At 42.8% G+C, this 27,562-nt stretch overlaps 1 protein-coding gene across 1 annotated transcript; it reads left to right on the top strand.

Moving 5' to 3' along the window:
• The first annotated feature begins 1,180 nt into the window (after window positions 1-1,180).
• Window positions 1,181-9,798, top strand: Esm1 (endothelial cell specific molecule 1). The gene is made up of 3 exons (XM_041663707.1): window positions 1,181-1,645; window positions 5,026-5,178; window positions 8,298-9,798. The coding sequence occupies exons 1-3, from the start codon at window positions 1,345-1,347 to the stop codon at window positions 8,396-8,398; spliced, it is 555 nt and encodes a 184-aa protein (XP_041519641.1). The 5' UTR covers window positions 1,181-1,344; the 3' UTR covers window positions 8,399-9,798.
• The last annotated feature ends 17,764 nt before the right edge of the window (window positions 9,799-27,562 follow it).

Below are 27,562 nucleotides of genomic sequence, written 5' to 3'. Positions count from 1 at the left end.
AAATTACCCACTTCTCTGCGTCATTTCTTTAACCGAGCAGCAGAGGCAAACGGGGTGGGAATCATAAAACTGAACGTGCTGTTGTGTGAGGCTTTCCCTGTCTTTTCTGACATCTGCATCCTCTGCTCACAAACCTGGCTACAGAAAGGCCCTGGGCCAGCCAATACTTTAAGAGGGCTATTGTTTTCCTTGGAGTGGCTACGCTCTGTGTCCCTCCACCGCATGAAGACCCTGCTTCCTGGTGGGTAATGTTTTCCCTTCCCCATGACTAGCCTTTCTGGAGCTGCGTTCCTGTTTCCCTGCTGGCTCACTTGTTTCTTTGGGCTCACTGCCTTGTTTGGCAGTTTTTAAGCAAATGCTCTGATAGATGCCAGGAGGCGAGAAGAAGGACCAAATGGATGCAATCACGGACAAACAGACTGGGTGATGGATGAGCTTTTTCCCCAGGGAGTTTGGGGCAGGAGCAGCCCCAACTGATGAGTTCTTCCAAAACTGAGTAATTCAGAAACAGTGCAGGGACAACCTTATCTCTCTCTCTCTCTCTCTCTCTCTCTCTCTCTCTCTCTCTCTGTCTTGTATTGATTAAAGAAAATGCTTAGCTTGTGGCATATCTAGCTAAACACAGCGACAGCCAATATAGACTTGACCACGAACAGCCTAAATTGCTTTAGAAATAACAATTGAGGAGGCACATGGAAGGAAGGAAGAAGTCTTTAAAAGGCCTCTATCCAAATATTTTCTTTCTTCTAAGTCTTGAAAAAACACAATATAACCATGTCTTCTTCCAAATGATCTCACAATTGTATATCGAGGAAAAAATAACCAAGTGCTTATTTTTATTTGATAGATGCTTCTTCTGGCTTGATTCATGCCTGTGTTAGTCTCCCCAGGACTAAGGGACAGTGGAACAAAGCTGTATCCCGAGTGTTATGTTGGTATCAGAACAATTCCTGTGCAGAAGGGGGCTATACAACCTTCCTTATTCCCTCTTCGCAGATGTCCTTGAGTCCTTGAGACGGATGTGAGCGGAGTTTTTCAGCCTTCATGCAAAACAACCATCTAAACATAACAGATGACATCAGCTTGGGCTTTTCAATTCCTGGATGGCAGCGGCATGTTAATCCCGGCCTTCATCCTGGATTTCATAAACTAAAACAAGAGAGGCTGGCAGGAGCTCAGCGCTGCCGCTGGGTTGAGGAAATTGATGACGGGGAAGCATGCGGGCAACGCAGTGTATAAAACTCATAAACGTGTAGGCAGAAGCTCAGCTACTACTTTGGACGGCTGCTTCCCGCCAGCAAAGACCGCGACGGCAGGGAGCTGAGCCCGAGCCAGCTGGGAGACATGAAGAGCCTCTTGCTGCTGACCACGCTCCTGGTACCTGTGCACCTGGCTATGGCCTGGAGCGCCAAGTACGCGGTGGATTGCCCAGATCAGTGCGACAACAGTGAGTGCAGAAGCAGCCTGCGTTGCAAGAGGACAGTGCTGGATGACTGTGGCTGCTGTCAGGTGTGCGCCGCGGGGCCCGGAGAAACCTGCTACCGTACAGTCTCAGGCATGGACGGCGTCAAGTGTGGTCCGGGGCTGAAATGTCACTTTTACAGTGAGGAGGATGATTTCGGCGACGAGTTTGGTATTTGCAAAGGTAAAGAACAACTCCTTGCTTCCCACTGTGCAGGGCTCCCTCAGGGTCTTTTAGTCAGCATGGGAGGAAAGTTCCTCCTCTTTCCTCCTGAACTACCAGGGAAGAAGTGCGGAGGGATGCAGGAGGTGTGCTTGGAAGAGAGGGAATTGTATCTGCAGGAAGACTGGGCATGCAGTGTGCAGGAATCACAGCAAGGGTTGCAGCATTCCACCCTGCATTTAGATTCGAGAAAGAAGGTTGCAGGGGTAGCCTGTGTGGTTTCCTTTTCTGGAAGGCTTTAGAAACTTGACAGGTAGTCTGTTCCAAATGGTGTAGGTGTCCTTCTCTCTGCGAGCCAATGATTACAGAGGTCCTCCTGAGATAACCTCGTGGAGTGGTTTCCAGCCCCAGATTTAACCAGCCTTTGATCTTGAAAGAGCTCGCAGGGAGGAGTGCCTCTCTCAAGCTTAACTATTTCTGGTGAACACCAAAGTACTTTATGGCGTATGGTGGGCTTAAGTCAGTCTAAGAAATAACTCATGCTCTTGCAAGAGGGTCCCCTGAAGTATAAAATAAACCTAATTTTACTTGAAAAAATTTTCACTTGGCCAGAAAACAGCAGATGTTGTAAGACAGGCAGAAATAATAAAAGTCTAGAAGCCTGTTTTAAAAATAAAGTGGCTATTCTATAGATTAAAAAAATAAAATTATGTTAAGACAGAAATCATAGCTAAATGATACATTGATGTACCTGTAGAATTTATATCCAAACTTAGCCACTAAATTAATATTTTTGAATGTATAAAAGTAAGAGAAGTCGTTACTAAAAAGTCTCCCATATATAGATGCCATATGATCTCATCTTTATGTATTATTGTGATTAAAAGCAATGTACTGTAGAATTTTATCCAGTTGTATAATACAAAGAAGCTGCCCAAATCAGAAAAATATGTTCTCAGAAATTTCTAAGTAACTCATATTCTATATGTTCAATAAATCACATCTTTTCCTGAATGAAAATCATACAGAATTGAGACAATCTCGTCAATTTTCACTGTAGAAAATAGTTTATACAGTCATCATCTTTTAAGTCTTCAAAACCTTCCAGAAAGAAACTCTAGAAAAATTTGGAATTTTTTATTCTTTGGCTTATATTATTTTTGATTAAGACCGACAAGAGGCGGGCTGCCGAGGAAATATATTCTTTGGTGAACACACTTATACATATTTCTTTCAACTGCACATTTCTTTCAACTGAATAGGCTCTGAGTTTTCTGGAAATTACAGGGCTTTTCTGCCAAGAAAACAGCACCTCACATAAGGAAATTAGGGAGGACATGGTTAGCCCAGTCTTGCCTATGATATAGCGAGCGTATGTAGGGGAGCTGCTTTTCCTTTGGCATAAAAACACCTCTGTAAATGAGGTTATGAATGGACAGTGACCTCTGTGAGGTGGAGGTTAGTGAATTACGATGTTAGCAGTCTATTTTGAATTGCTCTTTCTGGCATCCTCTGCATTGCTGCAGAGTTCAGTTTCGAGCTGTTTTTTCGCTCCTGGAAATAATAGAGCGTGTGGGTTCTTCTTTCTATTGCTGCAGGTGAATTCCAGATTTCGTTTGTTTGTTTGTTTAGTATTTAGATGTTTGGTCCCATGTGGCTGGCTAGCTATTGAGCAGCCAACACTTATTTATAGAATGTTTACTATCTGACCCGCACATTGGGGGTTGCCCTGGACCTGGAGCTGGGAAGTTGGCTAAGGTTTTCATTTTCAGCATTGCTGAAGACAGTCACATCCTAACCCTGTGCTTTTCTGCCAGAAGGGTTTTTCAGATCTGTCTTAAGGACTTTTCTTTCCAGGGTAAGGAGGGTGTATAGCAGCAGAGCCTTCTATCCTTCGAGTGACAGGGGAAAGATATGTGCTGTCTCCTTAAAGACCTGTTTCATGCACATCCATCTTAACCATCCAAGGCACTGCTGAGGGCTAGACACTCCGTTCCTCACAGCCTGTCTTGACGCATGCGTGATTGTACACTGGCAAGGACACCTCCATGCTGAAAGAAAACATCTTCTGCCAGGGGTTCCCAACCTTCCTAATGCTGCGACCCTTTATCACCGTTCCTAATACTGTGCTGACCCCAGCCTTAAAATTATTTTTTTTGCTACTTCATAATTATAATTTTGCTATTGTTATGAATCGCAATGTGAATATTTTTTGGAGCTAGAGGTTTGCCAAAGGGGGTCACGACCCACAGGTTGAGAACCAGTGTCCTACACAGATGTTCCTCAGTTAACCTTGTGAGGTACTATTAGGCTACAAACCCTGCTCTTTTAATAAGGGACAGAATTCTTTACTTCAGTGTAGCATTTCTTAGTCTAAGTATTAAACACTAAATCTCTGAAAGCTTCTGGGTTTTGGTATGTGTGCAGGCCCTCAGGTGTGTAAATCCCAAGGTTTCCTGCTCACGTAGCATCTTATCTTTTCAGGGAGCTTGATTAATGAATCCTTTTAACAGCTGGGGGAGTTAGTGAAGCCCTAGCGCTGTCCTGAGAGAAAAGGAGCTTTGCTAAGTGTGGGAGCAGGGAGCTGGTTATTTTGTGGTCAGGTGGACTGACAAACCTCTTTGCCCTTTAAAATGATGAACTGTCAACTGCCGTGGTTTAAAAAAACCCTCACACCTATCAAAACTCTTCAAGGAGTTAATACTTACGTATCTTCTATGTCCCATCTTCACTGAGCTGTGACCAAAATAACCTGTGGGAATCTGTGTTATCTACGAAGAAAACAAAGAGACTTGTCCAAGGGCGGGGCTGCCAAGAAGCCTCAGTGGATAAAGGCACCTGCTGTCAATACTGAACACCCCAGGGGGAGCCCCATGACCCAACCAGCTCAGCAAGCTGTGCTCTGACTTCTACACATGTGCTGCACAAATGCACACACATGCATACACCCATGTCTACATGCACACACATATATACACGCACACACATAAACATGTGTACTCACAAACACACATGCAGTTGCACACACACACATGCATACGTGCCTGCACACACACACACACACACACACACACACACACACACACACTCTGAACAAATAAAATAAGTAAAGAAAGAGAGGGAAGTATTGTTAAAAGTCTAGTATAAGGAGATTGGTTAGATGTAGCTAGCTTAAGTTTCGCATCAGGAGCTTAAGCCTGAAGCAGGTGTTATCTGGCTTTGCTATGTGGTTTCCCATTTATGACTTTAACTTTCAAACCCTGGAGCTTTTGAGAAGTGATCTTCATTTATCAGTTAAAGTCAGGAGATTGATTCAAATCCTAAGGCTGTCACTCAGGGCTGGGAGGGTGAAGCCTATGCATAACAAGCAGCAATCTCTTTAACCCCCTCTCTGCCCTCAGACTGTCCCTATGGCACTTTCGGGATGGAATGCAAAGAGACTTGCAATTGCCAGTCGGGCATATGTGACAGAGTGACCGGGAGGTGCCTGGAATTTCCCTTCTTCCAGTATGCAGCAGCCAAGTCGCCCAGCAGGACCACCGCCTCTCACACAGGTAAGTGTGACTTCCCTGTAAAAACCAAGGAGTTGAAGAATACGATGTTTATCTGAAAGAACTTGTTTTTTTGTTTTGTTTCGTTTTCTTTGAGGGTGGGGAGGAGAGGATGGGTGGTCATTGAGTTTAGTTGCTGTTTTCAAGATAAATCTCACTGATAGTTCTGAGGATACTGTGGTTTCTCATAGAGTTTACTACATCTTAATGAATTAACAAAAACAAATCTGTCATAAAAGCAACCAACTAAAAATTCGTAAAGTTCTTGGAACTCTTTAGCGATCTTTTTTTTATATACTCACTAGACAAAACTATTTCTCTCCCATGGAAAGAGAGCAGTGAGGGATTTGTTGGATCAAGTGTAAGAGCCACGATAAAAAGTACAGGCCACTCCTCCTCCCCTCCCTACCTCCTCTCCCCTCCTCCTTCATCAAATGGAAGCAATAAAATGGAATAATTGTGTTTTCATGGATTTTGAAGCTGGTAAGAATTAATCCCCATGGTGAGATCCAGGGCACAATAAAACTGGAGCAATGCTTCCATGCCACTTGGCGGATCCGGGCTGTGCCACTGTGAGCTGTACTCTGCTGTAAGATGGTTCTGTGCACGCATTTGTTTATCTTGTTGATAAATGGCCAAGCACACAGAACTCTATCAAGGTAAAATCAACTCGTTTAACATGATCGTACCAAAAGAAATCAATATGTAAAATAGCATCTGTCATTAGAGTTTCTGTTACACATTACAAAATCGTTAAAAGAATAGATTTAAAATATGAAAAACAGTGAGTATGTGAGGTGATGGACATGTTAATTAGCTTAATTTAATCATTTGGCAATCAAATTATATCCATACATATGGATATATATGTAATTACACTCATATGTATATATATAAAATGATTAAAAATTAAGTAATTAGAAACCCCTGCACTCACTCTTGGAAGAGGAGAGGTCGCTGAGTGGTGAACAGACTGCATTGCTCTTTTGGAGGTCCTGAGTTCGATCTCCAGCACCCACATCAGACAGTTCATAACCACCTGTAACTCCAGCTCCGGAGGGATCTCTTGTTTCTGCAGACAAAATACTCACATAAGCCTCTGTCCATAGCTAAAAATAAAATTGTGAAAGCAAGGTTGTGGCTTTACAGAGTTATAAGAGGTCAATTTGGAGAAAAGAAAAAACTTCACTCTTAAAACCACAAAATTTAGCCACAACAGCTAATATCAATAAACTATACTTCCTCCAGACAGAAAATAGATTTTATTTGGGTTATGTTTCTGGTCCTCTGCCCTTGAAATTAATTAAAGTGTGAAATTCAGCAAATGTCCTTATTTCTTCGGTTACCCTCTTCCAAGATTGTGCTTTTAAGTCAATTGGTAGTTTTAAGTATAACACTGGTCTTATATGCTAACCCTTATTAAATGAATATCTTCACAAACAATCTGCAGACTGAGACAACAGTTTAAATCACGTGATTTATCTTTGTAGTCTTTGACAAAACAGGAAGCTGTAGCTTAAGACTTGAGTATCTGTTTTTGTGATTTTCACGTAACTTTTGAGGACAAATCCGCTAGGATCCCCAGCGTATCTAGTATTGTGGAAGCACAGCTTCCATCTCGTGCCAAAAATCTTTCAAGTAGCCCAGGATCCTGGTGCCCCTCTCCCTCACATTCTCCCAGGTCCTGGGAACTATCCATGGGCACCACCAAGCTGTCTCTCCGATCTGGAAATGCTTCGAAGGAGCTGTTCACAGAACAGATTTGAGATCTATTTTCTCCGCTTACCTAGCCACCTCAAGCATTTTTAGCTTCTTTTTATCTTTTCTTTTTCTTTTTAAAAATTAAGTCAGATGCTGACTTCTAGGCTACTAGATTTATAAAGTCTTATAAAAGTACTCTATTACAGGTTGGTCATTATATATTACGCTACACACACACACACAAAGTATTTCCAATTAAAACTGGGTATTGAGAGTTTGCTTAGAAATGTAAAAAAAAAAAATCAGTTGGTTTCCTTTCTTTTGGCATCCATGATATTTAAAAGACTTTTACTCAAGGAATCCTAGTCAAACTCAAGTTCAAGAGGGGCTAAAGATGTCTGAAAAATATAGACTAGCTGCCCTGTTTGGCTGTGCCTTGCCTAAATGGGATTTGCCTATCTTTGTGCTAGAGTCCACAGGGAAGAACGTGGCTACTCATTTCTACAGTAGGCGTCCGTCACAGCACAGTACAAACCCGTCTGAGCCCACCCTTTGAGAACGGATGGATTGACTCTTGGGTCCCCCATCATAGGTTCTCCCATTGCACGATGTCTTCTTCAGCTTGCTACTTGCTGATTTGTCTGTAGTCGTCTTGGCAGGTGGTCTTCCTGATCTTACTTGTCTCCATTGAAAATTTTTATTCTTTTTATGCAGTCAGTGTCCAAGAACTGAAATTCATGAGTCCCATTTTTTTAAAGTGAGCTGGGACAGGCATGAGAATGCCCAGTAGCCATTTATCTGCCAAGTCACAACTAATCTCGTGCCATTATATTTCAGGATGTACACTGTGGACACAAACGTGTCTCGTCCTCTTAGAAGCAGATTCTAAATCTTATAAACCTTTCTTGTATGAAAAGCAGGAAGGATATCTGCCTTCAGACTATACCAAAAAAATAATTCTTTTTTTTTAATGCCAGTGAATATAAAAATCTTTTAAAGAGATTGATCCTTGCAGCAATTGATCACTCACTGGGATCACTGGGATGTGTGTTAAGTATTTATTGTGTTCCTAGAATTGCTGTCCATGCTAGGGATACAGGTGAGCAAGGGGAAGAAGCAACAAATGAAAGAATCCTGCTTTTATTAAGCTGGGATTCCAGTAATAGAGTGAGTTGATGTTGGGGAGAGGGCAGCTCCACGTACACACCAGAAGATGATGGTGTTATATAGAGAGAATATTACCAAGGTGTCGTCTTCGCTGAAAGAGCGGTTCCGGGCCATTCAGTAGAGTTAGCAGAGAACTTTGAATCAAAGATTTATTTTAAATTCCATTAAAAGACAAAAAGCAAAATAAAAGAACCCCATGATTGATTTTTGACTTACGGACATTTGGACACGATTGGTATGCCTTCTGATTGCAGAGCGTGATGTGGCGTCTGGAGACGGCAATGCGGTGAGAGAGGAGATTGCTGAAGGGAACGCTGCTCGGCCCTCGGTAATGAAATGGTTAAAGCCGCGCTGATCCTGCCTGAGATTTGCTAAGAGAAGGCTCCACTTCAGTGACCAAGGTTCATCCACCATTTTAAGAGCTGTCTAGAGCATGGACTATGGACATGTAATTTATGGAGATCAAGTGTGTTTCAGAAAGGATCCAGAAAAAAAAAATATAGGCAATATACAACCCATAAAACACGTATGACTGAACACTTTTAGATATTGTTAAATATTTAAATGTATATAGATCTTTTAAATGCGTGTGTGTATGTGTGTGTGTGTGTGTGTGTGTGTGTGTGTGCGTGCGTGTGTGTATGTGTGTGTATGTGTGTGTGGTACCACCAAGGAACTAAACATACAATTGAGGTGGTCTAAAAGTTAATAAGTAAAAGCTGGAGAATCCGTGGGCCCTTTGGCTTGGGTGTTCATTCTTGCTGAGATACACGCTGAAGAGAGAGTTAGAAGTGAGAGAGGATGAAGGTGGTAGTGAAAGCAGGGGGTTAGAGCATTTCCCTCTTCCTTGTGGTAGCTCAAAATTTTTCATTTCGTTTTAATTTGGGGAAACAAAACCAGAAAAGCCTTAAAGGAAGTGAGATACTGGAAGCTCCTGGGAGCCTGAGCAACTGCCTTGAATGGAAATACCATCAGTATAGGACCTGCACCTGAAGAGAGTGGGGGTGGGGGCGGGCAAAGGATGAATATGTACTCCCACTACTGGGTTAGTCATTGTGGGCCTTAAGAGATCTAGGAAGTAGTTTGCCTCCTGGGGGATAGAACAGGGTGGAGGTGAATATTTATGTATTTTTCTAAGCAAATCTGTTAGTTTAAATATTTCTCCAACACCCATATTTCCCCCATATATTAAGGAAATTACACTAACGTTGTTTGTTTAAAATGATTAGGAAAAAACGTGTATAACATATATGGTTCTCAAACATCCATATATGGAAAATTTGTTATTGATGATTACATTGATATTAATAAACATGCAGTTACTGTAGGCTTATAAAATGTTGAAAAATGAAAAACTAATTTTTCTTCGGTGAAATTTAGATTTATATCAGAAAATAAATTTTTAGATAAGTTGGGAAAGGAGAGTTACTTTTCACCAGGAAACATATTGATTTAAGATATTGTTTATTCATTTTTTTTTTATCCTTTTAAACTTGGTAGATGACTGGAACTGGAATTACACATGGGAGGACCTTAGCACAAAAAGGACTGTTGTACTAGGCGATGCGGGGAAATATTTGTAAAAGTATTTTATTTAGAGTGAAGAACTTATTTAAGACTTATTTCATTATTTACTTATATTTTATTCTTGAAGTTTGCCAACAGAGTTGTGAATGTATAAAAGATCTCTGAATGTAAACAGAATCAGCTGTTAGGGTTTTTTTCTTTGTTGAAAAACAATTTATTATTTAATAAAAATGCCACAGTTGTTCCAATTGACTGGTTTCCTTTCAAATTTTACTCAGCCAATTGGAGAGTTAACTCACATTAAAGGACAGATGTGTTTCTCCTACCAACAACGGGGGTGGGGGGGGGGCAGAACATTTCTGTCTTTGCTTCATGTTTCCCTGTACTCAGACTATGACCCTCCTGAAACGTGGGTCCCTATGTATGTGTCCATTTTGCTGAATTTTTGTTTCTTCTTCTTCTTCTTCTTCTTCTTCTTCTTCTTCTTCTTCTTCTTCTCTTTCTCCTTCTTCTTCCTTTTTCTTCTCCTCTTCCTCCTCCTCCTCCTTCCTCTTTCCTTCCACTTCTTTCCTCCTCCTACCCCCTCCTCTTTTTCCTCTTCTTCCTTCTCCTCCTCCTCCCCCCTCCTCCTTTCCCTTTTCCTTCTTCTTCTTTCTTTCTCCTCCCTCTCCTCCTCCTCTTCCTTCTCCTTCTTTTTCAACTTCTCTCTGTTTCTGACTTTGTCTCTGTGTCTCTTTCTATTGAAAAACAAACCCCACATTTTGGTATGTTCTGTTAGGTGTGGAGTTAGGCTTGGGACAGTAGAATCTTGATTGCTATGCGGTGGCTCCTTCACTGTCACTCAGATACCAAGCTCAGCACCTATTTTATTTTGTTTTCTATTCCTTCTTTGAAGGTAAAAAAAATTCCACGAAACAGCCGTTATTCTCGATTCCAGGTTCTCTAAGGAAATCCCAAATAATTGTCTCCCTTGGCTCTTAACTGCCTGAAGGTTACAGATCTGCTGATATCAACCCATTTCCGCTTCTCTCAGTTCATTCATCTGCTTGTGTTCTTACTCATAATCAACGCTAGCATTTTATTCTCATTGATTTCCTAGCAGTTTTAAAAGGAGATGTACCTTTTAAGATGAAGACAAAGACAGATCTTTTTGTACCCCTGGAAGAAGAGAGAAACCTCTGCATGGAAGAGTACCACACCCCAAAATGGCACATATGACTCAATTTGTGGACAAGTTGCAGAAGCATTTGAAGCGAATTGATACAATAGTAGGGAAATAACGCACGTATATTTTTAAAATCCAGTTTGTTTGAGTTTTTTAAGTAGTAGAAACTAGGTGTAAATTAGATAGAATGTTACATTTAAAAAGAGTATTTAGCTGGGCAAAGGTGGTGCACGCCTTCAATCCCAGCACTTGGAAGGCAGAGGCAGGCGGATCTCTGTGAGTTCGAGGCCAGCCTGGTCTGCAGAACTAGTGTCAGGACAGACTCCAAAGAAACCTGACTCAAAACAAACAAAAAACAACAACAAAACAAAAGACAAAAAAAAACAAACAAAACCAAACAAACAAAAAAGTGGGTATTTATATTCTTACTAAGTTTAAGTAAAAACCACTGAAAATCGTACTGTCCTCCATGTCAACAGAGTTTCACTAGGGGGGTAAAGTGGCTCAGGTTTCTCTTTGACTTGAAATCTAAGACCCCAGTTCAGAGGGATACATGATAGGTGTGGGAAAAGATCAATGGTAGATGGACAAATGAAAGCCTGGAAGGATGGGTTGAGTGGAGGGGTGGCTGCATGGGTAGGTGGATGGATTTGAGGATCATCCTACCTACTGTTCCTCCTAGGGCAGGATCATTTAAGAGGACCTCCCCTCGTTCATCGTTATTGTCAGGCCTCCTGAGAGCTTTCCACTTTGCCTATTGGTGTGCAATGTGACTGCAAAAACTAGAAGCCTAAGAAACATCGGTGAACTGGATGGACATGAAGGGTATCCTTGACAGCACAGATGAAACCACACACACACACACACACACACACACGCACACACACACAGACATGCACACACACGCACATACAGAGACATGTACACACACAGACATGCACACACACACACGGACACACACACACACACACTGAAAACATCACTAAGCAAGCAATAATTGTAGGACAGCTTTGCTGTAGCCTGACTCAACCGTCATGTCTTATAGAAGGCAATTTGGAAGGGCTCTTCTGTTTCCACCCTGTTTTATTCTTCCGTTTACATGGTTATTTAGATAGAGGTAGAGGATCCGCAAATGCAATGCGAACCGAAATACTTGGGGATTTTGTAAGGACAGGTTGGAGAACATAAAAGGAGAACAGAGGTGGATGATGTGGAGACTCGGGAAGGTATAAGATAATGTGTTCTTATGGATGGAAAGAAAGACGTTGAAGAAGTCATGTTATGTGTTCACTCAGAGACACAGCTTAGCAGAAATGTCTCAGGTGTTTATGGAGGGGAGGGGATGGGGGCCTATCTGAATGGTGTGGAAACCACATGACAGATGGGTGCTTTTTCCAGAAGGCTGTCTGGGAAGGTCAGAATGCAATAACCTACCACAGGACAGAAGTTTTAGTGACTCGAGTTAGTTTGTTTCTTTCTATCCTACCTGTTCAGTAACAGAGAGCTGACATCCTCCGGGCAGGATTAGTGATGAGGAGTAATGACAAAGATAGGCACCAACTTCCCAGTGAGCTCTGGAAGGCAGGAGATCAGAGCGTGGTCATTTCAGTGATATGACTCAGTGGAGTTTGCGGAAGAGCTCTGTTGTAGACCTGGGTAGGTGGTCTACAACTGAAATCACAGCACCTAGAAGGCTCAGTCAGGAGGGCTGTCATGAGTCTGAGGTTCATTGAGGTTCATATGTGCTACATAGTAACAGAATCTCAAGCAAGCAAGCAAATAAGCAAAAACTACCATGGAACCTTCATCTGGCGATGGATGGAGATAGAGACAGAGACCCACATTGGAGCACCGGACTGAGCTCCCAAGGTCCAAATGAGGAGCAGAAGGAGGGAGAACATGAGCAAGGAAGTCAGGACCGCGAGGGGTGCACCCACCCACTGAGACAGTGGGGCTGATCTGTTGGGAGCTCACCAAGGCCAGCTGGACTGGGACTGAAAAAGCATGGGATAAAACCGGACTCTCTGAGCATGACAGACAATGAGGGCTGCTGAGAAGCCGAGGACAATGGCACTGGTTTTGACCCTACTGCATGTACTGACTTTGTGGGAGCCTAGCCTGTTTGGATGCTCACCTTGCTAGACCTGGATGGAGGGGGGAGGACCTTGGACTTCCCACAGGGCAGGGAACCCTGACTGCTCTTCAGACTGGAGAACTGGAGAGGGAGGGGGAGAGGAGTGGGGGCAGGGTGAGAGAAATGGGAGGGGGGAGGAAGTGGAAATTTTTTCAATAATAAAAAAAAAGCAAAAACTAAGAAGCCAAAGAGTGTTGTTGTATATTCATTGTCAAAGTTCAAGTCACCATGCCATACCTAATTTTTGTGCAGAAATATATGCATGGATTATTCAAGGGATCAGTGATGTTTATTCTTTGCACCTTTATGTACTTTATAAAACATTCTAGAGGTAGGTTCTTGTTTTTAATTTGGAAAAAGAATAAGATAATCTCTATTTTTGATTATTAAGAATATGATCCTTCATGAGTTTTGAGATGTGTTTTTATCACCTGGACACTCAACTGTGAAAACAGAACTTGGATCCAAGTGAGTGTAGCTCTCTGCTGGAGCAGATATTGTCTCACCAGAAGCAGGCTTGGGAATCCACAGAAAGCACAAATAAAGGTCTTTGGAGCAAAGTGAACTTTTAAAATGACAATTCGCTTCTGCACCTATGCTATCTGCTTCAAGCAGGTGGCTCAGGCCACCAGGGTTTAACAAACCATTTCCTGACACCTGGGGAGCTGGTAAATATTTCCTGTTTTTGTTGTGTCTAGAGAAAACAGGAATTAACAGCTTGGAAGTGCCCATCAAACACTCATTGTGGATGACCTCTACGTGGGCAGTTTTCAGAGCGAGACACCCATTCTCTTAAAATCTACCCGAATGATGTCTCTTCAGAGAAAGGCCACTGTTAGAATAATCTGACCATTGAACTGGAAGGTGGAAGAGAAGGTCTATCAGAAAGGGCAGCGGCACCTAGCAATGTGTTGAATCTAGCTAGAAACTCAGCTGTAAACCTGCCTTAGTGTGACTGATGAAGGAGCCCTGAGCATCCTGCCTGGGGTGCTGAGCTAACCGCATAGTTAGTTAGCATGTCTTAAAAAGACAATTACCACCTCAGTGTTGTGCAGGAGGACCAGAGCCTGGAAGTTCTGCATCAGAGAGAGTCAGGGTGAATCCACCCTGTTACTTGGAAACTACTGACCTCAGGTTAGCTGCTCAACCTTCCTTCTCCTCCATGTCCTCTATGTGTAGTGTGGGCAATGGCTTATATCAGTGTTGCAATAACCTCTCTACATACTCTATAGAGCCCGTGGACTCCCTCCACTGTGCCTGCCCTATATTGAACTTTCCAATACTTGATGGGCGTTTGTGTTATTATCAAAGTCAATCCCATTATTTCTTTTAGGTTTCATTTATTCATTATTGCAAGACTGAAACATTTAATGTATCTTACATATTCCTTTTTCAGTGAACAGAAACTGACTTCGGGGCAAAATTAAAGCCGTCCATTAAAGGTTAATAGCTCCGAGTTGAAATCCAGTGAGCATCATTAGAAACTCTCACAATGCTGCAAACAAGTGACTATTTTTAAAGACAAATAATAGTGTTTTATTTAGAGTGCCGAACAATTATTAGCATATGACTCTGAAAACAAACCCCCAAAAAAGGTACAATGCTTCACGGGAACGCGAGGGAGCCCTGCAGATGTGGCACAGGTCCCTGCGGGTTATTTTTAGTTTTCTATTCCTGCCTTTTATTTCAGGACTTGGCTGGCTTCCTTTGTAGCTTCCCCTTAGCTTATTCAGAGGAATTTTCCTTATATAATGCATTTCGAGCTCCGGGTAGAAAAGTCCCAGCTCTTAGAGGAAACCGAGGAATGCGGGCCGGCCGGCCGGTTCAGGAACTCCTGCCGCTCTTGGCAACAGTGAAGTTCTTGGTTTGAAAACACCGTAGGAACTCCCTCACCTTGCTTTACTTTCTAGTTATTTAATACACCCAGAGCTACCGAGTGGGTCCGAGGGCAGATGGTAGACACCGTAAGCCACTTTCTGATTTCCTTTTTCATGACTACAAGGAGGGATTTGAAAACGAGCCCCTTTTCCCGTCGCTTTATATAAACACAGTGGCAATTCTAATAACGAGAGTCTGGTGAGTCTGAAACTATTTAATCCTTTATCTGTGAGTCAGGCGACCTCAGCGGAGGAGCGGAGGAGCGTTCGCTGTGCGCCCAAGAGTCACAGCGTGTTGGTGTAATCAGTGTCGGTCCCTGTCCCCACAGAGACACTGAGGAGGTGCGACAAACCACATGGAAATCGAGAGAAGGCAATGTCATGTCTAGTCTCTTTTTTACAATTCTTTGGTTGCAAATGAAAAGGAAGACAAGGAGGAGAAGAAAGAAAAGAAGGCAGGAAGGAAGGAGGGAAGAAAGAAAGAAAAGGAAAGAAAAGAAAGAAGGAAAACACTGACTTCTACTAACTTTAACAAAAATGTAATTTATTGGTAGGGTGTGGGATATCTCATAAAATGGAAAAGCTCACCTGTTGAAGAAGCTGGTTTGGAAAATTAGGGTTGCAGGGAAGGTGAGGGAAGGTGGCACCCACCCTCACTGAATGCTGTCAGTCAGGGTTCCACAACTACCCAGGGTCCCGGGCCTTTCTTATACTCCCTGAGAAGGTAGCTTCAAGTGACCCATCTTAGTGACCATCTTAATTGTGACAAATATTCTTCCCTGTAGGTAAACTTCAGTTTGGGATGTGTCCAGTTTCAGCTGTATTGTATTTTGTGGACATGATGCTTTTGTTTGAATTTATTGGTTGCAAAGAACAGAGACCCACCTACAAACACAGTGGTTACAGATGGATGGATAGGAACGTATAATACAGATACAGAAAAGTGGGAAATACTCTCAGTCCTGTTTGTCAATTAAAAAAGGGGGGGTATGGAGGAAGGTTAAATTAGGATGGTTATAATGCCTTCCCTAAGAAAGATTTCAGTGAAGGAAAATAGGGGGCCTAGGGTGTGTCTCTCACTAGCAGTAACTCTGAAACCCGAAATTCAGGACAAGTGCGAACTTTTAGGCTTGCCTCCATGGCGTTTTCCTACTTGGTGGTGAAAACAGGTGGGAAAAGTGAGTCTTGAGGTTTTCCTCCATCCATGTGCGTGTTTTTCCCTGACTACAAGCACAGCTGCCTCCCTCGGTGCTCTGTGTGTCTAAGTGAGGAGAGAAAAACATGAGGCATAACCCCATTTCCCGGGGAAGAACCTGGGTCAGGGTATCAGGCAAATCTTCCCCACCCATGCTGTTTGTTGGCCACGGCTCTGGAATGCTGCAGCTATGGGACTCTTCTTGCGGAAGGTTTTATTTGTGGCTTTTGGAATGACACACCTTCAGCGCGAAAATGGGAACTCATTATGTTGTGGGAAAAGTTTTTTCCCTTGATGACTCGAAAACATGGGCTTGTTATTCTGAAAAAGCGGAGCACATCCTCATTCCACACAAACAATGTGAGCCAGGCCTGGAGCCGGGCCAAGGTTTTCTATGAATAGAACAGAGAGGAGAGCCTCCGACCCGCTTCGCATTTGCAAAGGAATCCTGGAAGCCATAGCCCAGGAAAGGAAATGCCATACCTGCCCTTAGGAAGTGGGGACAGAGATTCTCTGCTGTCCTCCAGCACACTGCTGGACCAGACTTCTTGTTTAGCCTAGCAAGGGAGCCACGTGTCGGGGGTGACGTTGGCACCTGCCGTCAGAGACACATCAGCCTGTCAATTATTCCTGCAGAAGATGGATTTCTAGGGAATATGTTCAGGTCATGAGTGTCTATATGTTACAGAAACAAGATGGTTGTCTGGTTTCGGCTTCATCGTGTTTTGTGGTTGTGATGCTTTTGTTTGAATTTATTGGTTGCAAAGAACAGAGACCCACCTGAGAATACAGAGGTTACAGATGGATGGATGGATTATTATAAAGATACAGAAAGTTGGGAAGCTGCAGCGGACTCGGTGGGAACTAAGGAGTTGCCGCTCCTCTCCCTTTCCGCAGCCCAGAGACTCTGTTACCTCCTTTATATCTGGTTCCCCCTCCTGCCTATCCATGGAGTTCTGTTTAACAAATAATTGCAATAATAATAGGGTTTGGAATATAACTCAGTTTGTTTGCCTAGAATACATGAGGTCTTGGGTTTTTAATCCTTAACACCACAAAATTAAAGTAATAGCAATAAATAGTACTACGAATTAGATATTACATAAATAATAATTCCATATTACTAATTACATACTGCTCACAGTATAGCTAATGATCTAACTTCTGAAGGCAGGTTTTGTCTTTATACCCAATTTTTTCAGATGGGTATTGTGAGGGACCACAGATGTGAGCCTGTTCTACCTTGACTGGAGGGCAGAGAATTAGAGCATGGTTTTTGCTCTTTCAAAGTTGTTGACAACAGGTGTGGCTACAAACAAGAGATGCTGACTTAGGGTGTGGTTAATTAGTATTTTGGGTATAAAGGTGGATCCTCTCCACCTGGACCAAAGGTCAGAGAATTAAAGTCTATCCCTTATATCATGTTAATGAAGTCTGTGGCCTCCCCCTCCTCTTCTGGAGTGAAGTAAATAAGCCTGTGGAAGATAAATGCAGACAGAATCGGTGTTCATGGACTTTCCCTCCCGATGCTGTGCTGTGTTTCTGCCTATGACTTTGAGAGGCCTCTTCTCTCCAGCTTCACCTAGTGCCTCATTCCAAAAGTTACTCCCTTCCGAGCGTGCATAACTTCTTAAAAATCTCAGACTTCCAGCAGGAGTCCATTGGCTGTTTCATGAATGAGTAGTTTCTGAGTGTGTGAGTATATTTTGAGAGATAAACCTCTGCTTGTTCACAGGAACAAATTTATCTTTTGAAAAAGAAGCCCAGTGCCACAACCTTTTCTGTGGATTCGACTGGTTTGACCTATAAAATTTCAGTTTATGATGCTACAAAAGTAGTATCCATTTGTAACAGCCCAGCGGGTCAGTTAATCTAGGGTTTAACCCGCCTGGCAGGTCAGTTATTCCAGGGTCCCGAAGAGGCGCTATCTGAAAAAGACATGGGCAAGAGAGAGGAACGAGGCCAAGCAAAATTCTCTTGTCAAAGCCTCCATTTATTAGCATAATGGCAGCAGCTTATATAGCCCTTGGATGAGGAATTTGGGTTGGGATGGGGGCAGGGGCATGGCCAGGGCAGGAAGGGATCTTGCAGAGATGGTCCAAGCCGGTCACGAGGTCATGAGTGTCATGAGTCGACACACCTAGTTCTCTATGCAAGCAGAATCGTTCCTTTTGTGATTCCAACCACAAACAGTTTTCTAGATAGTTGGAATGTGGGGTAGGTTCCGCTAACAGATAGCTCTCAAGATAGTTGGGTGTGGGGTGGGCTCTGCCAACAAACAGTTCTCAATACAGTTGGGGTGTGGGGCTCTCTGCAAACATCCCCAGGACAATGGTCCCTGCAATAATACTTTTTGGGGGAATGGCTCCTGACATCCATTCAGTAGAAACTGCCTTTTGAGTGTCAGTTTTCAATCTTTTTTTTCTTTTTAGTCTAGCAAAAATGATAATCCCCTGTGATGTGGGAGTGAGCTGGACTTTCTGGTCGTGGAGAGAAGTGACTGGCACTTTATGGTGCACTGTGTTGCTAGGCTATGATGTTGTTAGGTAAGTGAGATATAGTAAATCCATTCCCAGTTTAATGATATTCTCAATTTAGAATGGATTTCCTTGAGATGCAATGCCACTCAAAGGAGAGGGGTGTCTGGTTTACTCACACAACAGAGGTGAATCCAGCTGGCCTCAGGTTGGCTGAGTTCAGATGCTGCAACACCTGGTTAGGATCTTCTACTTCCTAGGACCAGGTGAGTCAGGGGAGGCATCTAATAACCACAGAGCTCTTCTGATTGCTGCAGAAGAAAAGTCCAGGGACGTGCTGGGATTGGGGAGTCTCAGTCCTTTTAGTCCTAATGACCCAAGCCTGCCCAGATCTGCTATCCCTGGTCCGAGGGAGCACACGTGCATACAGCACTGATGAATTTGGATGTTACAGCAGTGGCCAGCAGGAATGTCTCCCATGTGAGAGTATCAGAGTACACAAATGTGCAGAGACACACCAGCCATCGGCATGGTCACATAGACAAGTTCTAGGAACGTGAACATCCAACGTTGATAGGATGACAATACTTAGGTACCCAGAGACATGACTCCACTAGGTACGACTAACTAGTGATACGAACTGGGCATCTCAGTCCATCTCCTAGTTTCCTCTTTTGTAGCTGGCCTGTAAGGCTCAGCCCAATAGCCTATCGTTTCATCGTGTAGGTCTTAAATTATATTTTATTCACCAGAACTGTAAGGATTATATCATGAATGGGATTGGCAGTCGGAGGCCTGAGTCCAGGGAGGATGCTGAGGTCAAGGGGTAAATTCATGGCTTCCTATAAAACACAATGACATGTAAGTAATACAGAGGGCAAGAGAAATGCCCTTTGATCTTATATTGTTCTTGCTGACACCGTAACTGAAACTCTAGCATGGTTAACGGTTTCAATTCTTTTTTTTCAGTCCAAGTTCTCAGTTATCTCCCACTAAGTTTGCCCACCTCGCTCTACAGTCACCATTATGCTTGCCCATGTCTCTCACCTGCCCACTGGTTTATGGCCAGTTGTGATCCCCTTAACTCTTATCATTTGCCAAAGTAACTCTTGCTCTTCAGATTTTAGTTCAGCTGTTCCTTTGAAGACATCTACTCTCCTTTTTGGTTGGTGACTTTTCTCTCTGACACATTTTTTGAGCCTTGTGTAGTCTCTCTGCAGGCATCTAAGGAGAGCCACAATTATTTCCCAGTTGCTTAGACACTGGGATTCTAGTAACGCTGTATGCTCTGGACAAACAAAAACCATATCTGTTTCTCTCTTGTCTCTGGGCCAAGTGTTTGCTGTACAGTATGGTCTTGTGGCAATAGGGACTCAATATTTTAGTTTCCAGGTGACTTAAACCCGAGGGTAAAATGTACATGGGAAAATTTCCTTTTCATGGTTGTCTTCTGAAGTATACAAGTTTGGTTAGTGATTGATTAAAAGCAATGAAAGATGAATAAAGAAGGTTCTAGAACTTACTCTCTCCCATTTGGTCAAGAAGAGTAGATGAAACCAGACTACTTTGAGATTTCCTCACTTAATGTAAACATTAACTCAAACCATCTTATAAGATCCAAGGATGCTCTTGAGAAACACTATGTTTGACCCTCATTTCGCAAAATGTGAAGTTACATCTCTTCCAGGGCAGAGAGTACCTCTATAACACCAGGGAGTGATTTCGTGTCCCCCAGTATTCAGTAAGGAGACGGGAATGGGGGACAGAGAATCAGAGACAAGGAAACAGAGACACAGAATGATACCCTGCTAATAGGAGCCTTGATGGGCAGGTTAGAACAGTCTCATCTGCTCATCTTTGCACCAAGGAGAGCCTCAACCTTGGGGCCTTTATGGATCCTTAAAGTCTGGGATGGACGATGCCATCTGAGAGAGACACCAAAGCAGAGTGTGACTGTGGCATGCACACTCACTTCCTTTCCTTCCACCCTGGGAATCTTAGGGGACACTGGCAGGCTGCAGATTTCCTATGACAGAGGATAAGTGGGACCATCACCCCAGTGTGTTTTCTTCAGGAAAGGGATCCCTTCTTTGGAGCTCGCGGTTGTGCCCACCCTGCTGAACTCAGACACCTTTTCATGTCTCAACCAACCTACGTGTCTCGGTGCTATCACTCAGAGTTTGCACTTCTGCACTTCAGGCTTCTATGACTGAAAGGTGACCACACATGTTTTCCCAGGCAGCGGGCTTACGCTTGGGTGGTAAATTGTACTGTATGATCTGCTCAGTTCATGATACACAAAATACTGCTTCCGTCAGACGCTCTCGCCCGCTTCTTACCTTCACGCTCTCCTCGCCTGGTTCTCAGGCTCCCGTTGCTGTCCAGTGTCATCACCTAGAGATCCACGCTCTGAGACAGGGGCATGTGCAGGCCAGGCCTGTTGGAGCAGACAGTGCACTCATGCGTGTGCGTGCATGCATGCGTGTGTGTGTGTATGGGATAGAATATGTGTATGATTATATGTGATTGTGTGTGTGTACATGGAGCATACATGTGTATGAGTATATGTGACCATGTATGTATGGCATGGATGTGTGTGTTTGTAAGAGGTATATGTATATATGATTATATGTGATTTTGTATGTGTGTGCGGGGTGAACAGAAACACATGGGTGGGAGGGTTGAGACTTAGGAGGTTTTCACTCAGGGATCTCAGAGGCAGCCATTCACAAGCCTTGTGGCCCCTGGTGGGCAGGGGGATAGCTGCCCTGGAAGAGTTTCCGCTGCAGAAAGAACTCATGGACAAGCACACAGTGCCAGAAGAGCAGTGGCAGAAGCAGGAGGGTGAACACAAGGGCTACACCTGCAACCTGGAGAAGAAGTAGGTGCTGGACAAGGGCAGGTGGCCAGGGACAGGGCTCTGAGATAGTCCTCGGTGTGGGGTCTGAACTTGGAGCGTTTGCCTCTCAGCGGCTAGGAAGGGGTTTGGTTTTCCTTCAGTCGGGATGCTCTGTCCACGCCTAGCATTCATGCCTTCCCTGCTTCCCTTGCCTGAGTTTCTGTTTAATCTTCTTGGAGCTGGCACTGGTTTTGGACCCAATATAACCCTCCACTACTCCAAACTCAGCAAACGAACGGAACCCTTCCTATCCACCCAATACTCTAGTTACGCTTGGGCCCCGCGATTCACTTTTAGTGCCAACTTGACTAGATTCGGAATCACACCTTTGGACATGTCTCGGAGAGGTTTTGGAGATGAAGTTAATGAAGCGGGAAGACCTGCCCCAAACATGGGCAGCACCCTTCCATGGCTTGGGACCCCAGACTCAATAAAGAGGAGGAAGCGGGCTGAGCGCCAGTATTCATCCCTTGGGTCCTGACTGTGGATGCCATGTGACCAGCTGCCTCCAGCTCCTGCGGCCATGATTTTCTCACCGTGATGAACTGTACCTTTAACCTGCCGGCTGAAATAGACTCCTCTTTCTCGAAGTTGCTTTTGCTCTTCTTATATCACAACAGTAGGAAAAGTATCCAGCATAGCCTCTCCCTACTTTCTGACCAGAAAACGGAGAAATCTCCTCTCCTCTAGACTCCTTCCTGCCCAGTGGACTGGGGATTTGGTTTTCATTTCTCTTTGGCTTCCAAGACTTACAATCTGATTTATTTATCTTGAGTTTGCAAGTCAAGTTCCTTCACACTCTCTTGTGGCTTTGCCGAGGGCTGCCTCTGTTGTGGGCCCTGGTGTTTGCTCGGCATTGAGCAAGTTTGCACTGAAGCTGTTCTGTGCTCGACAGGGTGCTGACACATCTCAGCCACAGTCATGGGAGACATGGAGCACGCTGCTGTGGGAAACATTGACAATTCATGCTGGAGAGCCATCAGAAGCTGAAAATTATAGACACAGCCACACAGTGCTGCCCTGAAAGTTCCCACATTCGGTGAAGAGGGCTCACACTTTTGGGGGATAGACTGATGGCCAAGAGACGCCCTCGGCTGTGCCTGCTGGGACCGTGTCACTGAAGACAACCTTTCTGTGGGGCTGCTTGCATGAAAACGCAAAAGTATGAAGACCCGGTTCCCTTGTCCCAATTTGGAAAGCTCCAGATGGTTTTCCTAGCTTTAGAACTTCCAGCAGTTCCCCTGAGGCATTGTGGGAAGAGAGTCATGGGTCAGCTTCTCCATTTCATTCCAAAGCTGCCTAGTAGTAAATCACCTGCATGCCAATTTCCATTTCAAAGTGGGTGTCTTAGGCAGCTTTCCAGTACTGAAGTAAAATATTGGAGACAATCAACCTAAAGAGCAGAAGATTAACGTAAAGATAATCAACTTCAAGGTGTGTTTTGTTGGTCTGTTGTGTATGTTTTCTCAATGATTTCAGTCCCAAGTCTCTTGGTCCTTGTTTTAGGTCTGCGATGGTCTTGTACACCCTGCCAAGAGCACACAATGAAGGAAGTCTGTGTTTCTCAAGAGAAAAGAAGCTGAGGTCTTAGTGTCCCCTTCATGGGCATACTCCTAGTTCCTTCCACTAAGCCCAACCTCTTAACGATTTCACAACAATCTGGGAACCAAATCTTTGGTTTGGGACAAAACCAAAGATGGACTTTTTCTGTGGGTTATTCAAGATCCAAACTTGAATAACTGTAGTAGTTTATATCTCAGGGTATAAAGGTTGTGACAATTACCCAACCTGGGGGGCTAATTGGGGTTCAGGATTTTTTGCAGCGAACACACTTCCCAGTGGAACTGCAAATGCTGCCCTCCCCCCCCCCCATCCTTTGCCTCGAATGAGTTCCTTATTTTTGCAGCTTACTCCTCCTCCTACAGGGGGCACCTTTGTGGTATTGATCAGCTGGGGAAACCACCATGGTATTTTATTGGGACTTTATTTATTTATTTTTTATTGGGACTTTATTTTATGGGAACACCATGGTTGTGCTGTTCTTTTGCTATGGTCATTAAGCCTCCAGAAAGTGTCCTCTGCCAACCCAAGCTCGAGATCTCCAGGGAGCAGGCATCTTACTTAAGTTTAAAATAACTGTAAAAGAGATAAAACTATTTCTGGGAAAAAAATATTAAGGCAGGAGTGAAATAGAGCATCTTGAATTTGAGGGGAAAATAAACTAAAAGGAAATTCCATAAGTAATCATGAGAGCATAAGTCCTTGTTATTGTTTTTTAATCAATCTGAAGAGAAAAATTGGTCAAACAGAAATAGCTTTTCACGTTTAGTACCTTAGATTGGGGAGGGGGGAGGTTGATAAATCCATGCTGTTTGCTATTTATGCACAACCAAAATATGGTTTTCAGGGTCATAACTCTCCTAACTATTGCCATAACTCACCACTATACTCTTGGGCTTTGGGTAGATAGATAGTAGTCAGGAACCAGCAAAAAGACACCACAATTCCATCAAGGCTCAAGAAACCCTAGACTTAATATACAAAGTGTCCAAGTGGCAAAAATGGAAACCTTCTTTGTAAAGAGAATTTTAAGATGGTGGAACTGGTTTCAGGATTACCTTGAATAGTTACTTCTTCGTTCTCATACTAAGAAGAATGCACGCTTAAAGACAGGGAGGTCATTGTGGGTACCCCTGATGAATTTGGTCTGTTCCACACATGGTAAAAGAGACATGTGTATAGTTACGAATGAGCAAATTAATTAATGATCCTTGTTTTGACTGATCAGCCCTACTCTTTCTCACAAGCTGTCTGCCAACTGATTGATTGATTCACTATATCTACTAACACCTTTGAGAACCAGACAAAGATGGCAAAAAAAAAGTAAAAACTAAAAAAACTAAAAGTAAAAAAAAAAAGTAAAAAAAAAAAAAGTAAAAACTCACAATTCCAAAGACAGACAATGATGCAGAGAGGAAAAAATAAAGGGAACAGGTCTGAATGGTGGTGGGTACAAGTCTACCAGGGACTCAGGGAAGAGAGTCAAAAAAGATTAACTGAGATCTGAAGAGGTCTGATCAGGAATAGTGTGTTCCAAAGAAGAGCAATGGGAGCAAGAACAAAAGCACGGGGATTTGTGCGATCAGGGCCTAGGAGGGTCTTTAAGTAATTTTACATGACTAATGAATCCAGAAAGTAGAAAGATTTAACAAGAAACTCGTGGACTGCTCAAGAAAGTCTTTGGTGTTGTTACGTGAAGGCTGATTGATGCCTTTCTTCTGTAGCAGACAACAGAGGCTAAGGATGACATGGTGGTGACGATGCTCTATATAAAGGATGAAAAATAGAAAGAAACCAGATGACCAGTTCCGAAGACAGTCATTGTGACTTTTATTTTCTCAAAAAATAAGAAACAATTTTAAAGGTGCTTGTGTGGTATAGTCAACAAGAATTTGGTGGGCAGTTGTATAAGGGCCAAGAGAAGGATGAAAACTGAGGATGGATTTGGACTTTAAATTTGGATGCCAGGAAGGTGTTTGTTATGAAGTGAGATTATATACTTTCTGTCTAAGACACAGTAAGTACCCGTGGAACATGTAGATGGAGATGTTTAGAAGTATAGCTTTGTCACTTGGGCACAATACAAATCTGGATTGGAGACTGATGAGAAAAATCAATGCCTGATGTTGAATAGTTTTATTTCCCTTTTTTTTTTGATTGAAAACATTGATAGCTTTATCACATTCTTTGTCGCCTACCTAGCAGTTCTTTCCCCCTTATCATTTGCGAGTATATAACTTTGCCTGAATATGGATGCCCAAGGAAGATGCTACCAACTGCAGTCCTGATGAATGTTATCTATGGCTCAAGGTCATTCAGTCCTGTTTGCCTAAGTTGATCTGGAAACTTGATCACCCAAGTCTACCAAATGAATCATAAGGGCTATTTACCAGAAGGATGGTGGCAAGGAACCCGATGAAGGGTTAGAAAGACAAGCTGTATTTATCCATCAGACACGGGGATGTCTGAGAGGCAGAGAAGCCATCTTGTTCCAGCCTGAGGACCAAGGCAAAACACAGAGAAGTAAGCGGAACCCCCAGATGATTGCAAACAATTGTAAAGAGAGGGGATGAGACACATGACCAGCACTCACAGAGATTCCACCTATCTCCGCCTCAGGTGTGCTAGGATTAAAGACACCAGAATTTCTAAAAAGAAGAAAAGAAAAAAAGAAAAAACTCTGGAGAAACGTAAAGTAAGTAAAATTGAAGAAAGAAATTTGAAGTATGTTTGACATTAACTATTAAGATAAAAATTACTTTTGGGAACTGTTAATTTTCACCTGATGGAGTTTCAGCAAAGGAATGAGAGAATAAAAAGAAGTTCTACCAAATGCTCCCTAGATAGATATATTGAATTTCCTCTTTCTATCCTACTGTTTAAATGGAAGATCTTTGACAAATATTTTTGTGGGCCCCTAAACCTGTCATTAACTTTATACTTAAAATATTCAGCCTGGTATTTAGTTCTTAAAGATCATATTGTCAGACCAGATTTTTTTGTTTGTTTTCTTAAAAAAATGGAAAGTATTTATAACATGATAGTCAAGAACCAAAATTGCTGCTGTCAAACCACATAGTCACCAATATTTTTAAAAAGTCTCCAAAGATTTTTTTTTATAGAAGAAAATTTTAATAGGAGAAAAACTCAAAAATTGAAATACAAAGTTACCCTCTGCAATTTAAAATGAGTTCTCATTTCAGGTTTTCAGTAGACCTAAGACTTAATGTGTTGTGCTTTTTTTTTTCATTTTTTAGGAAAAATTGCAAACATGTTCATTGTTGAATAATGAAGTCATAACAGACTTCTGCCAAAAAAGTTCAGTATGATCAATCTTAATGCCTTTTGTTGCAAACACATACCTTGACAAAATTTAGAAAAATAATAAAAAGACAAAAAAAGTATCTTTGTGAACAGTCTTCATAAAATGGGAGACAGGTGGTTATAGTGAGCAAGGCTGAAGCCATGGGCATGCTGGGTGACTGTGCTGAGTGAGGCTGAAGCCAAGGCATGCTGAGAGACTGTGGTGAGCAAGACTGAAGTCAGAGGCACACTGGGTACGGAGATGGAGCTAGAGGTTTGGTTCTGTAAAGAAAATCAGGACCAAAGCATTTGTGCCAAACAGAAAACAAGAACCAGACTCACTTGAAATGGAAGGAGAGGGCAGATTTATGCATATGTGAAAGGAGGCTGAAGTCCCTTGTCTTAGTTAGGATTTCTGTTGCTGTGAAGAGACATCATGATCATGGCCACTGTTATGAAGAAAAACATTTGACTGGAGTGGCTTACTTACAGTTCAGAGGCTCAGTCCATTATCATAATGGAACATGGCTACATGCAGGCCCATGTGGAACTGAAGAAGTAGCTCAGAGTCCTACATCTTGCAGACAACAGGAAGTGGTCTGCAACACTGGGTGGTATCTTGAGCATATATGAGACCTCAAAGCCCGCCGCTACATTGACTCACTTCCTCCAACAAGGCCACACCTCCTAACAATGCCACCCTTTTGGGAGCCCATTTTCTTTCACACCACCACACTCTTCCAGGGAAGATGGTTTGGGAAAGATTTGGAATTAGAGAAAACCTTCCAACATTGTCCAAAGAACTTAGGTGGTCTTTGATTACATGGCTGGATTTACAGTCTCTTCATAAAATATTCCTATGTAAGCTTTGTGTCCTGCCAGGGGCCATGCAGAGTAGGTGGCACCTGGCAGAGAAAACTACAAAACTATTAATGGAGAATCTTACTCAGAGGAGGAAGTCAAAACAAAATAAAAAGACGCAAACCCTCCAAACTTCACTCAACAATATGGCTGAATACCAGCATCATAAAACACTGCTCAGAAAAATCATGCAATAAAATCAATAACTGGAGCATAAACCTGCTAAAAATGAGATTTTGGGGGTAGAAACCAAGGACCTTGAATAAACTTAAATCTTTATAAAGAAATAATATATGTGTGCATATAGAAATGTGCTCAGAGCAAAGAATTATGAAAGCGAACCAGCTTTTAAAAAATCCCAAAAATGTAAAATATAATTTTAAAATAAAAATTCTAGGAGAGGAGATGACCCTAGCCTGCATGCAGAGGCAGAACTGAGGATGAGCACAGCGTTCTTGGAAAATCAGCAACAAAGGAGCAAAGGAAAGAGAAGCCTCAATGAGGAGGAAGAGTGTGCTGAA

Source organism: Microtus oregoni, unplaced genomic scaffold (assembly GCF_018167655.1).
Source record: "Microtus oregoni isolate MIOR12 unplaced genomic scaffold, Mior012 000014F_ref0000157, whole genome shotgun sequence".
Taxonomy (NCBI): Eukaryota; Metazoa; Chordata; class Mammalia; order Rodentia; family Cricetidae; genus Microtus; species Microtus oregoni.
The sequence above is the reverse complement of the archived record's forward strand: the minus strand, read 5'-3'. Positions and strand labels throughout refer to the sequence as shown.

What these genes read in the sequence shown, in the direction of transcription:
- Esm1 (XM_041663707.1), top strand. Translation starts at nt 1,345, where the DNA reads ATGAAGAGCCTCTTGCTGCTGACCACGCTCCTGGTACCTGTGCACCTG. An exon ending in CGAGTTTGGTATTTGCAAAG is followed by an intron (nt 1,646 to 5,025) that starts GTAAAGAACAAC and finishes CTCTGCCCTCAG; the next exon opens with ACTGTCCCTATGGCACTTTC. An exon ending in GACCACCGCCTCTCACACAG is followed by an intron (nt 5,179 to 8,297) that starts GTAAGTGTGACT and finishes TTCTGATTGCAG; the next exon opens with AGCGTGATGTGGCGTCTGGA.